Genomic DNA, 18,649 nt, shown 5'->3' with positions numbered 1-18,649 from the left:
GGATATTTCATCAAAGAACAATACTAGTTTTAGATTGCAATTAATGGATATTTCATCAAAGAACAATACAAGTTTTAGATTGCAATGAATGGATATTTCATCAGACACTATTACAAGTTTTAGATTGCAATGAAGGGATATTTCATCAAAGAACAATACTAGTTTTAGATTGCAATTAATGGATATTTCATCAAAGAACAATACAAGTTTTAGATTGCAATGAATGGATATTTTATCAGACACTAATACAAGTTTTAGATTGCAATGAAGGGATATTTCATCAAACACTAATACAAGTTTTAATTTATAATGAATGGATAATTCATCAGCGAACAATACAAGTTTTAGATTGCATTGAGTGGATATTTCATCAAAGAACAATAAAAGTTTTAGATTGCAGTGAATGGATATTTCATTGAAGAACAATACAAGTTTTAGATTGCAATGAATGGATATTTCATCAAACACCAACACAAGTTTTAGATTGCAATGAAAAGAAATTTCATCAAACACTAATACAAGTTTTAGACTGCAATGAAGGGATATTTCATCAAACACCAATACAAGTTTTAGATTGCAGTGAATGGATATTTCATCAAACACTGATACAAGTTTTAGATTGCAGTGAATGGATATTTCATCAAGCACTAATACAAGTTTTAGATTGCAATGAATGGATATTTCATCAAACACCAATGCAAGTTTTAGATTTTGTTACACATTATTGTGACCCATATGGGTTAAAGAGAGTGGTGTGAACACTGTGATAAATAGTGACACTAAAGAAATTGACCATAATATAGCAAATATAGCATCAGTGTGTGTGTGTGATCAGGATTTTGTACGTAGCATTAACAATTTTCATTCATATCACTACGATGTCTGCAGTGTGGCAGTTTATAGTGATGTCTAGCACTGGGGCATCATACTGCAGACATGTAGCATGATGTCCCATCTAGTCACATTATCCTGACACCAGGCCAACCAGTCCTAACACTAACCTCTTACTGTTGAGTGCCTAGCAAGGCAACTGTTAGTACCATTTTTGTAAGTCTCTTATATGACTCGGCCGGGGATCAAACCCATGACCTCCCACTTCCGAGGTGGACGCTCTAACTACTAAGCCACCGGAGCAGTCATAGAGCATTAATAGGAGCTGAAATAAGATGGATTATCAGATATTTGTTAATGGTAATTCGTTTTTAATTCTGCAAGGATATAATATTTGTATACACCTTTAAAAAAGCAGTGGATATATTATAATCTCTATCCTTCTTTTTGTCTATGCATATAAACACTACTTTTTTCATTTCTACACAATAACTTCAATTTACACCATCTACATTTGCAAAACTCTTTGGCTTGCTTGCAGCTTGCATAAGGAAGAAACCTGTTGGTACTGGGGTTTAAAGTTAAGAGGCAAGGTCAGAGACTCGAAGAAGAAAAAGTGTGTTTTGTAGTGCTTCAAACCAATGGTGTGCGCATGCCATTCCACCATTATTGTTTTTTTGTTTCAGTGCATTTGTTTGATGGTTAGAGGCCCTCCTACAATGTCATCTATTTTGAACAATTTACCGTTATAGTTCTGCTTTTTTGTGTGCTTTGTAACGTAGTAAAATGACAGCATGGAAGTATTCTCTCATCAGTCCTTGAATAATATTAATAACCTTAAGTGATGAAAAATTCTGATTGTGAAAAGTAAAATGTGGTGATGATCACTCAGAGGCATAATGAGGAACATGTTTTTGGATTGAGTGTCAGTCAGGTACGTATTTACTACACTTTAAACTTTATAGCATTAGTAGTCATAAGGTAGACAACTCTGAACAATTTCTTTCATCAAAAAGTATGAAATGATGTTTGTAGTTCAGTCTTATGTCAGTTTACTTTCCAGCCCATGCTTCTGCAAGTCAGCCCATAATTTGTTCAGCTGTTGAGCCTTCCAAAAATGTCAGTTCTCAATAACGAACCTTTGCCAAAATTTGTAGGTGACATGCACATTAGAAGCCTATTGATTTAGGGGTCAAATGCTCACTGGTTAAGGTTGCTGTGATCAAAAGAAAAACAATTCTTTTTGCATAACAACTTTAGGTATAAAGTTTCCCTTCACCCTCATTTGCGCTTCAGAGACCACCAAATTTTTAATTTGACTCCCAGTTTTGATACCAAAGTTTGTTTTTCACTCAATCTGACCCGCAGTTTTGACACCATGAGATTTTTGACTCTCAGTCTCGCACCCCTAAGGAATACACTGGGTCTAGACCATGAACAATGAACAATGTGTAAAGAAGGGCTTGCACTAAAGGTGTGGAAGAGGCCTTATGATTCTGGGGTCATAAGGTTAAAAGTCAAGATCATTGAGACTCGGAGAAAATGGGTTTGCAAAATAACATTTGTTCTACAGTAGGTTCTGTGATCAGAGTTTTAGGATGACTTGCTCTTTGGGTATAAATAAATCTTTAGATTCTTGTGTATAAAGGTCAGAGGTCATGGTAATGTTAAGTCAGATTAGAAAATAATGGTTTCTGCACAGCATACATTGACCAAAGGTCTAGATCATTGTGACCTGTTTGTCAGTAATCACCTGAGTCAGCCATACCCTACTAGCACCTACATGGAGGACTGTTAAACACAGATGGTTATATAATGTACTGTTTCCATGGTATTCTTCTTTACATTCAAGATTTTTAGTCATATATGAGAATGATATATCATAGTATGGTTTATGTATGAAACAGTATTTAAAACCCTCATTCATATTAGGATTGTGACGTCACCCTAGTTTGACTAAAAAATGTTTTGAACACATGATCATAATAACTGAATTTTTCTGCATGGTTGATTTTCCAGGTTCTGATCACAGATGGCTCGGTCAATGTGCTCAAAAGGTTGGATGAGCGGTTGCCTGTCCTGCGGCGACTGGCTACATCTAAACTGGGGGATCCAGAGTCACGAGAATTGTGTGACATCTTGGATGAATTCATATAGTAAGTAATTACAGTAGGGATAATGTGGATTTGTTATGACCGTTACTTCATCCTCTCATCCAAAACTTGGTCTGATGATTTAAGTTTGTACTACATCGGGTCATGGTGGCTTCAGGCTTGAATAAGTAATAGCAGTCTTGCATCTTAATATGAGTGTCAACAGCACATCTGTTGTTGACCTGAGGGGTGTTCATACATGCCAACCATTACACTTTTAGCATAATCATTAAACTTTCTTCCACCTAATTATGTCTTACACTCGCCTGGATTATGCTTTTCCGATAGATTAAAAATAAACTTAAAATAGAACAATAAAATGCTCTGTTTGTCATTTTTATTATCAACTCCTTAATCCAACTCGTCGTATCAATTTGAGAATATTCTGAAGAGAAAGAATGCTGCATAAGAGTTAATTTGTCCATTCTACTTTCCTTATTTTCTGTTTATAGCAACTGTATATGACCCTTTTCCAAGAAACAGATGGGTTTCTTTAGTATAAAATATTGTCTCACAGATTCATTATATTGATATTCAAGTTATTTAGCTTACCAGTCTGTAAATGGTGCCAGATGTCTAGTGGAACGGTATTTTATGATGTGCCTTATATATGAAAACTGTTACACAGTTGGAGCAGATGGATATTTTTAAACTTAAAAAGATGTCCTATTAGAAAAAAGATAAATTAATACTGCTTTACAAATTTGAAAAAGTAATACGTGAGATTGATCCAGTATTTGGATTGAGCTCAAAGAATTTATGGACTTCATGATCATTCAGCAGAAGTAGAATAGTTGAGTGTTGAATATAAATAATTTATCAGTATGTTTTGTTATTTGTATTCTGGTTCTAATCCACATGGATTTTGCCCATTTTTGCCAAGAATTTTGACTTGCTGCATTTACAGGTTAGTAGCAAAAATAAGTATACATTTTTGATAGTCTACTGCAATTATGGCATGTAATATATGGATTACCCTTGTGATGGTCAGAATACACCTTTTGCCACTTATATTAGCAAAAATTACATCTATACCTCACTTGGGGTTGGGGTTGGCATGTATGGATGCCTGAGGAAATTATGTTCTTAATGATCTTTTAGTTTTAACTTGTGTTACAGTAGGACAGTTGTTTTTTTAATTTTTTTTTTAGCAAGGCCACGAGCCTTTTCTGATAGGGGCATAATAGAGTTGGTCCAAGACCCAAATAAAACATAAAATTGAATTATAGAGATTTACTAGGATAAATTTAGTGTTTCATTTTGATGGGAAAATTTATATTAGAATGGTAAAACTTAATTTATTTATTTTAAAACCTTATATTTGAAATTTTTATGGATTTATATTTAATTTCTCATTGAAGTCACAGACATTTTATGTTCCATGCCTTGGTGTCAATTAAAAATTTGTGTTCATTGTGAATTTGACTGCCAAGGTTAAAAATTCGTATTTATTGTGAATTTTACTGCTAAGGTTAAAAAATTAGAATTTTTTGTTAATTTTACTGCCAAGGTTAAGTTTTTTTTATTAATTGTGAATTTTACTGCCAAAGATTATTATGTTTTACCAGTTAGATAGCTTGTTATATATTCAGATCAATGAATTGTGCAATATTCTACAGATGTTTCAGTTTTCGTCAGAGGAATGTCATGAAGCTTTTGCATTTTGACAATGAGGCATGGAAACAGCTGAAGGGATTTTTAGGTCAGAAGACAAAGTATAAACTCGTAAAAGAAAAATTTCCATATTTCTGATAAACTTGGAATGTATTAGGTTTGCACTTGCTGACTCTGTAAGCAATACACAAAATTTGAGCATTGTAAAATAATTTTGGGTGCTTTGGGTGCTTAATCTTATGCACACATCAACACAGATTATCCAGTCATTGTTCTTCTTCTTATATGTTTTCAGCATGTGTCATCTTGATGGGGATGATGAAGAACCACATGGAATGAACCAGAATATCCTCTACAACAATGGTACATTCTCATCATAATTAGTCACATTAACAAAATATATTAAGCTTCCAGATTTGGGCTTTTATAAAAGGATTTTTTAAAAATCATAACCCAGAGCCAAAATGAGCTTAAAATAATTGAAATAAATTTTCTTAAATTTTAATTTTTACATAATTTATTTCCAAAACAGAATTTCGCTTTGTAAGTTAGCAGAAAATTAATATAGCAACATAAATTTCTTGACACGTTATGCAGAGGTAGAAAAAAAGGTTATTCATCGCAGCTAGAGACACATCTTACACTGGCTGTGCTATGTAATGATCTACTGTATACAGCAAAGAAAATTCAATTATGTATTTTATGAATTACTTCTTATAATTGTTTTAGTTCCATAAATTAGATTATAAAATCTTCACAGTGTGTATTTGGACTGTGCAGGAAAATCCATAATCAAGGAGACTAGATCTGTACTGGAGTGAGTCTTTCCAAATGTTTGGTGTTGTCAGCTGGAAATTTCTGTCTTTTCTGTGAAGATTGTCTTCTCAACCACCACAAAATATATTTTCAAACAAGTCAAATATAGTATATTAAGAAAATAGAAGCATTGGATGAGACATCTATTTGACTCAAGGGTGTTGGCAAAAATGTGTAACAGTTCAGTAATTTACATCAGTTCATAGGCATTTTTTCTGTGCCAAAAGTATGTGACAATAATCATAATAGTAATGTGTGGCTCTGTGGAATGCTGAAATAAGTATCAGTTCAAATTTGCCCTTGTATAACCTCATTATTGCAAGCCGTGGTCAAAAATAGGCTAAACATTTCTCACCTATGGCTGCCTGTGACAAGAATTCCTCATTTCTCATCAAAATGCATAGTTAAAGATATGACATCAATATTATATTTGTACTTGCTATTTTACAGGTGTACTAGAGGACACCCTGACCATCCTGTCTCAGGAGATTGATGTCAAGTTGCTGGTATGTCTCTCCTTCCTTAAAATACATTACCCAGTCATAATACTTTAGGAGAACTACTACTACTACTACTACTTGCAAATCCAGCCCTCCCAGGTAGTTTTTTTTAGCTTAAAGGCCAAAAGTTATCTGTACACTAGGTGGCAATTAGAGTGATCTCCCCTTGATAACGTGGTTGGCACCAAATCCCATAAATTTGTCAGTGCCAAGCAGCATGCTCTCTTCAAGCGAAATCCTTTGCCAAGTTTCTGAAAGTTTTAAACTTACAAGTTGTAGGAATCTTCACTTCAGAAGGGAAGTATACTTCATCTGTATTTCCAGCTTTTATTTCTTCCTTTGATGACAATGTTCTGATTTTACAGTTATATCTTTGTCATCTTTTAATAGTTTTTAAGTACTCTCATGGGTAGAATATGTAACTTCATAATAGTTAAGGCTGTATTTATAATATATATGCGCATGCAAGACTGTAGTGAGCTATAAAAAAACTCAACATATGTATAGTTCCTGCTACAACCCTGTACAAGCGGGTAAGTTTTCTATACCAATGCAATTTTAGCATTCATGCACCCAGCTTCACTGAATTTACCTGTACAGGCCATCGTTGAGCCTTCCTACAGGTAGTATCATGACTTTTGTTATATCTGAATGCTTCATTGCCTTCATGCAAACACTAATTAATAGTTGTATACACGAGTCTATACTGATTTTATCAGTAAAATAACATCATTTGTCCCTGCAGCTACAATTGTTTAATAGACTAAGTGGAGGTTGTTGCATCTACTTGGTAAGTGTCAATAATGATGCTTCACTTCCTTTCTATGTGCAGATTTTTGTGGGTACTATTGAAAACTCATATTACTGTATAGCTTTCTGTGTCAGCCACCAGAAAATGAACTTGTCCAGTTCCACGACTTGCATTGGGCTGCTGAGCACTACCTGCATATGATACTTAGTTTAGTGTTGTAATACCCAAGAGTCCACTTCACGAATCCAGTCATACAGCAGACTAATCTGCATAGTGCTGCTAAGCAGTTCCTGAACAAGATGCCCAGTATATACAGGCACTGTCATGGATCAGACTAATCTGCATAGTGCTGCTTGGCACTTCCTGTGGAAGATGTTCAGTTTTTATAGGCACCCTCATGGATCAATCTTGACAGCATAGTACCTTAAGGCACTTCTGGTGTCCATCTTGGAACCTAAGTTTTCAAGTGATGTCTCATCACTCGCCTTCAGGCCTCTACCACGCAAGAGACTGTACTCATTGTCACCTTAGAAATAACATTATCTGACTAATAAGTGCTGTAAGTATAATGGGTTGCCATGGATATTATTCTCCAACTACTTTACAGTTCACTCCAATTACTTCACAGTTCACTCCAGTTACTTCACAGTTCACTCCAATTACTTCACAGTTCACTCCGTAAATTATAATGAAATGATAAAGAGTAGCACTCATCTTTCCACATCATTATTAGATCATACTTGATGAGAGAAACTCCACCTTGCAGGAGGCTTGGACTTAAGTTGCCCACCCAATTTCATCAGATTTCTGTCCTCCTTGTTTTCCTATATCACCTGCCAGGTCTACAGTTCTGATATCAGAATGATCATTGTGTACATAAGAATCTACTTTCAACTGCTTCCACAATCTGAGAAGTTACTGACACTTTGAGACTGCTTCCTCAATCTGACATGTTACTGACACTTTGAGACTGCTTCCACAATATGACAAGTTACTGACAGTTTGAGACTGCTTCCACAATATGGCAAGTTACTGACAGTTTGAGACTGGTTCCACAATATGACAAGTTACTGACACTTTGAGACTGCTTCCACAATCTGACAAGTTTCTGACACTTTGAGACTGCTTACATCATCGATTACAAGTTCCAAGCATTTACAGATGACAATCCAGGTTTTAGTTTGACATATCTTCACCTGGCTAATGTATTGACATTCATTGTTCTGCAAGAAGAGACTAATACATATGGAATGGTCTCTTCTTCCCTTAGTTTTCACTCAGTAGATGCTTGATCTGATTGGCCTATGATGAACCTATTGGTGACAGGAAGGAATGACAAAATGTCCAAGCTTTGATTCACCAGTCCTGGACCCAAGGGCCTGTATAATTGATGCTCTTTCTATAGAGTGGAATGACCAAGTGTACTCCAACACCTCAGATTTCTGAATATGATACAGGAATCAGTTGAAACTGAGTGTCTCTTCATCCTCATTACTCCACTCAAATGGGAAATGTCGGACCAACCTCATCATTCTTGCAACAGAATTAACAGGAATCAAAATATCCCATCACCTGCCACTGTGCTATCATGGAGGAGAGGATTAGGACAAACCAAAAGATCTATATGATCTTCTATTCAGTTGGATTTCACCTGGACAGTTTATTATGGATGTTAACATGGCTGAACAAGACACAAATTAAACTGCTCTCAAGAATTTAATCATTTCAAATATCATATAAGTCCTGCCTCCTCACTACTTTGGCAATCAGCAATACATTTCCTAATGGTGGACCCAGCTACATGCACTTCCAACAAGATGTATCAATATTGCTCCTGAAGCCACCTGCTTTCATTGCCAATAGTTTCAGTTCGTGGGTAATCATATATTGGTAATAATTCTTGTTTATTTTGTACGCTTCACTGCAAGGTCATCTGAAGTTGTATTTCAAGAATATTGAGCTGTTGCATTGAGTGAGATCACCTCATTTTGCTATCAGAGGGGGGAAGGACAATATATCAACATGGACACTTTCATTCTGAATAAAGTTGGCTATAACTAAACCCACACCAATTTAGGGCAGTTACCACAAACATTACGTGTGAGCAAAACTGTTCTCTAACCATGACCTGGGATGGAGATGGTAGTATACTTCTCCAGTGTTTATCTCAGAGATCTTTCATCGTATAAGGCTCATCTCGATCAGGAATAAATTTACCTATGGTGCAAAAGGTTACCATTCATTGTTATTCAACAGCTTCATAATGATGTAGATTTGCGATTTGTGCTGGATTTGCAAGATGGAAATTGTTCCCTTTTGAAGCTGTTCCCTGACTGATGGAGTCTGTTTTCCAGTCTGGTTACCTAGAAGCTGTCTCACATATCTTAGGGGATAAGAGATGGTCTCTTCAGGGTAGGGGGATGTATCTCTCTACACATCTTACCTATTCTCCTAACTAAAGGTATTATGATTGGGTAACATATTTTAAAGAATAAACCAATTTTTTCTAGTAAAATTTCTTTCTTCAGTAATAATTACCAAAATATAATACATACCCCTGCAATTACATCCATATAGAGAGCATGACTTCCACTTCATTAGTATGTGACAAATTTACAGAATTTGGCACCAATCCCAGTATCAAGGGTAGATCACTCTATCTAGTGGGCAGATAACTTAGCTACAGGTTTTTCAGCCTAGGAGAGCTGGATTTGTGAGGTAGTAGAGGTTCTCCTAAGGTATTGTGATTGGTTAAGTATTGTCAAAGAAAATTTTACTAGGAAAAGATTGTGTCTATGTCTGTCTCTCTTCTGTTCTATTTCATGTTTCATTTGTGAAATAAACTATTCACCAGATGTTGAAGAGGAACAGCACCAGTATCCAGCAGTTTTTCAGATGGCACATTTTAAATGAACAGTTTATGCTGTTGTAAGAATGTATATCAGAATGTTTCCTTCAATATTGAAAGGTAATCTTTGATTTTATAAAATGACTGTCTATACCAGTCAGTGATGCAATTTCCTGATTGCTGGTAATATGGAATATCATACAGAGATACCATTAATATTCATGAAACTGCAGGTTACTAGTGTAAAATACGAAGCCAAGTTATTGATCTGGCCTTGTGTTATACTCCGAATCGACCTATAATATGGACGAAGGATGGAAAATTTGCAAAATTAGTGAATTCGACTTATACTCCACACCGACTTAAGGGCCGGAAAATACGTTAAATGACAATACATTGTTTTGAAATTTTTGCACTTGAGTTGTCTCACAAACATGAGGTCCATGTACAAAATTATTCATGGTTCTGAATGGTCAGTTTAGAGTTCTTAAAAGTTTCTGTGTGATCAGTTTGTAATATTGCATGGACCCAGCAATGGGAGTGCCCTGATTGATAAGCATTTATTTCTTTATGACCAGGATCAATACACAGGGTTACGCCGTGTGTTCCAGAGGACATTCACACTCCTGAAAATGATGGCCCATAAAAATGCCACAGTTCAAGGTCGTTTGTTTGACCGACTTGACTTATTATTGTCCAAGGAAGGAGCAGCATCAGAACTGGCAGAAGCACTTACCGAGGTACAGACTTAAAACATATGATATTGATGTGTCCTGGAAAGTTTGTGATAACATTTGTATATTTTAAAAAAGACCACTTTCTTTATAGTTCTGCAATTTTTTAATGAAATACCCCTTCTCATATCAACAGTAATTTCAAGTTAATTCAGTGTTGGATTGATTTAATCCATATAAGGTTTTTGTGATTTAACAATTTTTCAGCTTGCCATCTGTTATCACATATTAAGACTGAGGTATGACTGTTGCATGGACAGTGTCAGCATCAATAGATGTAAAAATTTGTGATAAAGTGTCTGAAAGCTATCATAGTACTTTTCACAGATTAGACCTTGTTTGCCATTGTTTGCCATGGAAACATTGCCTTTATTTATTGATTTCTGGATCAAGCACATGCCCCAAAATTAAATCTACTTAGATTTTATTTTACTTTTTACTCTGGATTCTGGGTATTTAAATTGTAGCAAAAATATGATTTTTTTAGTCCTTATTTAAATTCACATATCTGCATTAGGAATATTCTCTTTGGAGATGGATCATTAAACATTTCTTTATGTTGTAGCAGAGAAACAATATTTTTATCCATATGTAAATGCACAAATCTGTATCAGATTTTTTTAAAAGATGGATCATTTAACATTATGTCTTTAATTTCATAGCATGTAGCATCTATGCCTAATGAATAACAGCTTTCACAGTATTTAGCAGAATCATAAATTATCCACTGCCTTAAAGATACATTACCAACAATTTCATAAATTTAGATGTAGGCATAACTTGATTTTGTAGCCCATCTGCATAAAAAATAATGAAAAATATCTTTCAAAATTGTATACAAGAGTCAAACGAAAAGAGCCTGGGGACCCAAGAGGTAAGCATTCCTATCAACATTTCCAGTATTGTTCATCATATTCACATAAACTGGTCAAACAGTCCGATTGGAACACAGACCCATGCATCGTCCACTCATACTAAATTTTATTGTTGGAAAATCCAAGTGTTGTGGACATGCCATCATTGTCAGACAATTTGTACACAACATAAATCCAATTTTTCCTAAAAGAAATATGTGCATTAGACCCAACTGAAAACTGAAACAATTATCAACACACCATATGTGTACAACCTTGGCAAAGTCTGTAAAATATTGTACATGTTGACAAACCAGATAGAAGATTCCACAGATATTAACTCTAATGATTTATACATGTTGCAAAGGGGTGAGTTAAATGATAATATTGATGCAGATAAGGGTAACTGTCACACATTTGTGAATATGACCACAGTACTTTTGACATATATTGCAATGTGTAAACTTACAAGTATGAAAAGAATGATATTAATAGTCTGAATGCAGCTAATTTAATGCACTTTCTTTTTAATTGTATTTCCTTGAGTACCCACTTTCTTTTTAATTATTTTTCCTTCAGTACCCTCATTCTGTTAATCATATTTCCTTGAGTACCTACTTTCTTTAAATCATATTTCCTTGAGTACCTACTTTCTTTAAATCATATTTCCTTGAGTACCTACTTTCTTTAAATCATATTTCTTTGAGTACCTACTTTCTTTTAATCATATTTCCTTGAGTACCTACTTTCTTTTAATCATATTTCCTTGAGTACCTACTTTCTTTTAATCATATTTCCTTGAGTACCTACTTTCTTTTAATCATATTTCCTTGAGTACCTACTTTCTTTTAATCATATTTCCTTGAGTACCTACTTTCTTTAAATCATATTTCCTTGAGTACCTACTTTCTTTTAACCCTTTACCTCATGGAGCAAAGTTACCCAGTGCAGTGCGCTATAAATAGAACACCTGTTACCTATTAGACTCCATACACATAGGCTTGTCTTTTAACTGTTAAGCAATGTAGTGTATGTTATGTTTAACAGCAATTTTAACCATTTTACATTTTTGGTACACATCTATTATGTATGGAAAAATTTAAGAGTAAAGTCCGATCGTTATAGCTGTGTAATTATATTTCATGCTTTTAAATATCGAGAGAACTCATTCACTGTCAAGTCAGTGAAGCTGCATGACCAACTGTAGCTGCCATTTCTCATACTCGAAATTTACAAGTTTTTTTGTCCGTGTCTACATCACTAAATCATCTGAATTTGATAATTTATAAAAACTAATTGCTGCTTACATCAATATCAGAGCCTTTACCTAAGTTATTGAAGTTTTCATAGTTGTGATTCTAATCATGAAAACTTTGTAAATACAGAATGAAATTTGCAACCTCCATTTTGGAGAGTGGAGAATACAACCCAGTTACTTTAAATAGCAGATTTCGACCAGAGCATAAACAATGACCACGTGATCTGATGTAATGATCATTCGCAGAAATGAATGTAGTATCTAATAGGGGTTTTTCCCAGAAGGTGGCACTACGAAAACCCACTTAAAATGGCTGATGTTTACAGTGGGCATCAAAAGGAGCTTCCATGCGAATGGAGTAGAGGCGTCAAAAGGCGCTTCCATGCGAATGGAGTAGAGGCGTGCAAAGGCGCTTGCATGAGGTAAAGGGTTAATCATATTTTCTTGAGTACCTACTTTCTTTTATTCATATTTCCTTGAGTGTCCACTTTTTAAAAATCATTTCCTTGAGTGTCCACTTTTTAAAAATCATATTTCCTTAAGTATCCACTTTCTATTAAGCATATTTCCTTGAGTATCCACTTTAATGATATTTCCTTGAGTACCCACATTCAGATATCTTAAGCTTAGGATCAATAAAAAAAGGTTTTAAAAGGGTCATATTAATAGACTTTGAATTAGTGGCAAATTAAACAGGTAAAGTTAGATATTTGCATACATCAAGAGAAAATTATTGTTCAGGTGTTAAGAATTTCTGAAGAATAATTTATATAAAATTGTCACGGTAAATAATTATGATATACCTTTCCATAAAGACAGGAGGGAGTAGGCTGTTAATGTATACAAAAAATGGTTATGTAGCCAAGATCCTGTGAAGATCCTGAATTGAATGAAACAGTTTGTTTGAATATAGATTTTCCAACAAAATTCGTGGCCATTTTTTATTGGTTTCTTATACAGGCAGCTCCATCTCGCATAAATGGAACGCATTTCAAATTAGAAATTGAAACAGTCCTAAATGATGATAAGCAATTATATTACATTTATGGTGATACTAAGAAAGATTTATTTAATATATTCATTAAATGTGTTAAAACTGGAGTGACTTTACTGAACCTTTGGGATAATCAATTTATTTTAGGAATCCACTAGGATGGCGAAGTTGAAAATTTATTGACCATATCTATTCTTGGATTAATAATTTAACATGGCATTCTCCAAGGATGAAAATGAACAGAGTCATACGCAGCATGTCTGCAGATACATTTATTACAGGTCATTAACTAATTTTAACAAAACCAACTTACTGACCAATCTGTATAAGAAGCTAATGTGATTTTTACAGACTTATTTTCTGGGTTGCAAGAAGAAATATCTGATGGAATACCTATGCTTCTCTCTCTTTCTCTCTCTCTCTGTCTCTCTCTCATACAAAACTAGAAAAAGCATGTTAGCATTGGTGATGCAATTTCCCAATTGCTGGTAATATGGAATACAGTGATATCATTAATATTCATGAAACCCAAAGTTACTGGTGAAAAAGACAAAACTAAGGTGTTGATCTGGCCTTGTCTTATACTCAGCATCAACTTGTACATGGATGAAGGATAGAAAATTTACTAAATCAGCATATATGATATTTTAGGTACATGGATAGACTTATTTATGAATATAGTCAATTACAGGTAACATCCACCCTGGAAAATGCATAAAATAAAACAGGATCATCAACCATGCTGGATTACTTAGTAAATATTGGATGCTATTAATAGTTCAGATTACTTGATAGCTTGAGGTAGTGAAGTGTATAAAGCTTGAAAATAAAGTGACGATATTTGTTGGAAAGGCTAAGAAGACACATTATTCAAAAATTGATGAAAATGAGAATAATCTTGAACTATTTTTGGAGACCATTTAATGAATTAGGAGCAGAAAGATCCAATGATAGGACCACTATTCTCTATCAATGAATATTGATGGTTTTATGTTGACCTTGTAAAAGTGTCAAATTTATGTGTGAGTGTGGTCTCTAAGCTAAAAGAACGGGTTATCTATGGAATAATGTGCTGAAAAATTGTCAGAAAATGAATTTACATAGCTGAAATAAATTCACCATTTAAAAAGTTTGCAAAACATTCACATTACTAAATCTGCAGGACTTGATATGATTGACCCATGCTTTTGGCACGTAAAATATGTAATCATAATCTAAAGACTGGAAAACTCCACTTTCATATGTGTTAGGAATAGAACCATTTATCTTGTGATTGAATCCATCTATCCCAAGCCAAAAAGTATGTTCACTGTGTCTTTGACTTGTTTAAGCAAGAGAAATGTTGAAAAGCCATCTCCTTGTCAAGATGTAAATCAGACAGAAGTGATCTCCCCTTTTGGATTCAGCTGGTGCCAGTCCCATCAAATGTTAATTACTACATCCACTCAAACCTGGCCAGCACACTCTTACAACAGGCTTTACAGAATATTATACTCTGGGTTTTGTCACCAGTTTGACTGATCCCTTTCTGGGGAAGGGGACTCCCAGCTGTTTTCTTAACAAATCATATTATGAATATTTTTGGCATGTGATTTGTCTTTGTTGTACTAATTATACTTAGAAATGATCTTAATATTTGCCCCTTGTGTAAGTTATGGATATTTTAATGACAATATATTCCATTTAATGAGAGATGTTCTAAACTTTTCGTATATCTTAGTAGGCCTTTTTTCTGCAATCTCACTGTACAGTGCTTGACTGATTTTACATGTATTTGCCATTGTTTTGCTCACTATAATTACATGTGTTGCTGACAATGGGCAGGATTAAAAGTGGTGTGTGAAAGAAACTTAGGCTGGCTGAAAACATTGCTCTTTCCATATAAGCAGCATATGATGTTATTCAACATGTACAAGTGTTCTGTTGGGTCTGATGAGAAATGGTTGACTGTTACAACCAAAGAGTTTGCTCAAGCTAACAAGAATGCCAAGAACACTCCTACAAAAATGTGCATACCATCAGTCAGCCATTGACACTGCCTCAGTCACACAGTTTCTTCCTGACTCAGTGAAAGATTGCCAGTCCAGAAAAAGGTCAGACAAGTCTCTGTCACCAGAGGCCTCCCACACAGTCACAACCATCACAGCCCACAGTGCTACAATCCAAAAGCAAACTAGCACTGAACAGACTACTGGACCAATACTGTTTTGATACAGTGTCCTACATGGACTTTTCCTAGACAATCCATTGCCACATGCTCACCGAAGAACTAGCTACATTGATCATTACCTTGATAACCATTACCAGATTTCAGCACCAGATGTTAAATGGTCATGAACCACATCCATCTGCCTCCTTAGTATATCCAGGCTTGGATGCAAGACACACACCAGGTCATGCCAATTCCAACCCTGGTTCTGTGTGGATGCCCAGTGTAACCAGAGTGAATTTGGTGTACCAGTTTCCTGAAATATCCAGTGCTGGCTCCATGATGTCATTTTGAACTGCACTGGCCTGTCTATCTCTGATCCTGACTTCAATGTGACCTGGTAAAGTTACTGTGATTTTCCATTCCCAGACACATGTTACCAATTTCTGACCTTTGAGAACATCCATAGTGGAAGCCTCAAGATCACAATGTCCCATCTTTTTTCATTATCCTTTATATACCTTTGCCAGCTCAGTAATTGCTAGCTTTTCAGGAAGCTCATTGTAACTCTATTCTTCAGACTTTGAAAACAACATCTTCACAAGTGCCATCTTAATTGAAAAGGTCCAGGGAAAACTCAGCCTTTGTCCATCTGTTGAAGAAGTTTTTTAGTTTCTGCCTCTGGACATCTGTGCATTTTCTCCTGCTCAGTCAGATGCATATTACAGAATTCCTGCATGTGTCAGTCTTTCAAACAAGAAGACCAGTATTTCTTAAAGCAGATACTGCAATCTAATTGATTCGCTGAAACTTTGCCCTCTAGACCAAGTGATCAAAGTTTTGGACTACATGAGGGCTAATCTCTTCAGATGGGAGGACCTGTCTTGGCTTTTGGCAAGTATCTCTGCTAGATCAATGGCTGGAATACATTATCTAAATGTATACAAGCAAGACTGGCTGGTGCCCCCCTTCTGCCATCCACAATAGTTTGGTTTTTCTCCTGACAGCCTGAGCTTTCATTGCTAGGATCAGGCTCCTGCTCGTGGGAAATCTTTCCTATCTCTTAAAACTGCTTCAAGTTTGGACTCTTCTTCCCATGAGTATCTACATGAATCAGTGATGACCTTAAAGAGGCACCTGAAGCAGCTTGCCTGAGGTCATCTGCATGATCCTGTCAGGACCTTGAAGTGGTACTTGAAGAAGAATCCCCAAGGGCATCTTCATGACCCTGTCAGGACATTGAAGTGATACATGAAGCAGACTGAGCTAATTAGAAGAGGGAGCTGTTGTATTTTTATGACATTCAGTAAGGACTTAGAAACAATTTCAGCAGATCTGAAGTTGTTTTTATCCTGGATCTGTTGGGTCCTCAAGGAACTAACCCCAAACCAGATGAATCATTTTATGCATAAATTTGCAGCTGTTCCGTATCACCAAGACATCTTTCAAGCCATAGATTTAAGGTCAGCAACAACAGCTTTTCTATCAATAAATCATTCAAGCCATGGAATGGAGGTCAGCAACAACATTTTCCATAGCAAATAAGACATCATTCAGGCTGTGGAATGGAGGTCAGCAACAACATTTTCCATATCAAATAAGACATCATTCAGGCCATGGAATGGAGATCAGCAACAAGTTTCCATTGCAATAGGACATCATTCAAGCTGTAGAATGGAGGTCAGCAACATTTTCCAGCTTTTACCTCACAGACCTTTAATCTGGAAGTGCTCAATTAAACTTGGTGGGATGAATATAAAGAATACAAAAGACTGCTTTCCGAGGTTGTTCATCAGCTTTGTTTGTGACATGGGTTACTCAACTTTCTCTGGATTTGTAGGAGCTAAACATTTTTGGAGACAACATTTGACCTGTACTAACCTTAGCAGGTAGCTCACATGAGTCTCAAATCTGTCACACACATTAGAAGAATAGAACAACCAGGGCCAGTTTTGTTGTAAAAGGCTGTGACTTCCTCTGACTTTTACCTGCTCTCCTAACATTTTGATAAGGTAATGTATTTAAAGAAGAAACAATTTTTGTGAAGTGAAATAAGTTTCTTGGTAAATATTTACTTGAGCATGAAATGGGCACACCCTTCCAAGCCCTCCCTGCTGTCATCACAAAGAATCGAGCAACATCCCAAACCTTAAATCATTGTTGTCCATGAACTGGAAAAAGAACTGCTTATAAACCTACAGTTTTCATTACTATGGGAGCAGTCTGTATATCCTAAAAAAAAAATCAGAAAATCGTCAGACTGGAAATATTAGCTATCCATAATAGGTATATTTTAATACTGTAAGGTGGTGGTTCCCAAAGTGGGTGGTAGCGCCCCATTGGGGGGGTGGGCTGGGATTACCGAGGGGTGTGCCAATGCTGAATAATGCTTGTTATGGGGTAAGATAGGGGGCACTGAGGATAACAACGGGGACAGTGGCCAGAAAAAGTTTGGGAACCACTGCTATAAGGTAACTTAACCTGCTACAATGCAGTATATATGCTGGTATGTTGTATCATACACAGTTTTTACTACTAGTTAATAAGTGTGTATATAAAAGTATATGAGTAGTTGTTACTGTGTGTGTGTGTGTGTGATGGTTATTTATTTATGGCATTCTATGTACTTGTATATATCTTAAATATGGCCTTAAGGTAGATTAGTTCAGTTGTATACAGTGACCCTGCTATAGCATGCTCCGTTATAGCACGAATTCAGATATAACGTGGTCGTGGCATGGCTCCCGAAATTTCATATACATGTATTTTTCTTGTGCACAAAAAAATCTTAAAAAGTACGAAAAAAACGTAAAAAGTTGCTTATCATTTAGGGGAAGAGATCGCGTATGAATAATACAAGACAATCATGGCTTGGCTTCTGAAATTTTATATGTATTTTTCTTGTGAACAAAAAAGTATTTTTTTTTCTTTCTTAAAAGTAGGAAGAAGAAAAAACCACATAAAAAGTTTATTCTGGGATCGCGTAGGTCTTCGCCAATGTCGCAAACTTTGATTGTTTTTCCTTATTGGCTGCAAAACATACCATATGGCTTTTTTTATTTGTTGGCGACATTGTTGGCTGTTTAAAATTTCATATACAACCATTGGTTTGGAGTGCAGAAATTTAGAGGCCCCATGAAAGGAAGC

The 18,649-nt window shown here is 35.5% G+C and overlaps 1 protein-coding gene across 1 annotated transcript in view; it reads left to right on the top strand.

The window, feature by feature from the left end:
- The window catches only part of LOC149798873 (inositol 1,4,5-trisphosphate-gated calcium channel ITPR2-like), a 367,714-nt gene that overhangs the window by 165,136 nt on the left and 183,929 nt on the right, over positions 1-18,649 (top strand). Inside the window, exons 31-34 of the mRNA XM_089957788.1 lie at positions 2,851-2,987; positions 4,894-4,961; positions 5,865-5,920; positions 10,092-10,253. Coding sequence (XP_089813914.1) covers positions 2,851-2,987; positions 4,894-4,961; positions 5,865-5,920; positions 10,092-10,253 — 423 coding nt within the window. The remainder of the gene's footprint in view (positions 1-2,850; positions 2,988-4,893; positions 4,962-5,864; positions 5,921-10,091; positions 10,254-18,649) is intronic.

This window comes from Sinohyriopsis cumingii, chromosome 5 (assembly GCF_028554795.1).
Source record: "Sinohyriopsis cumingii isolate HCF-2022 chromosome 5, ASM2855479v2, whole genome shotgun sequence".
In the NCBI taxonomy this organism is placed as follows: Eukaryota; Metazoa; Mollusca; class Bivalvia; order Unionida; family Unionidae; genus Sinohyriopsis; species Sinohyriopsis cumingii.
This window is presented reverse-complemented; position numbering and strand designations above follow the sequence as displayed.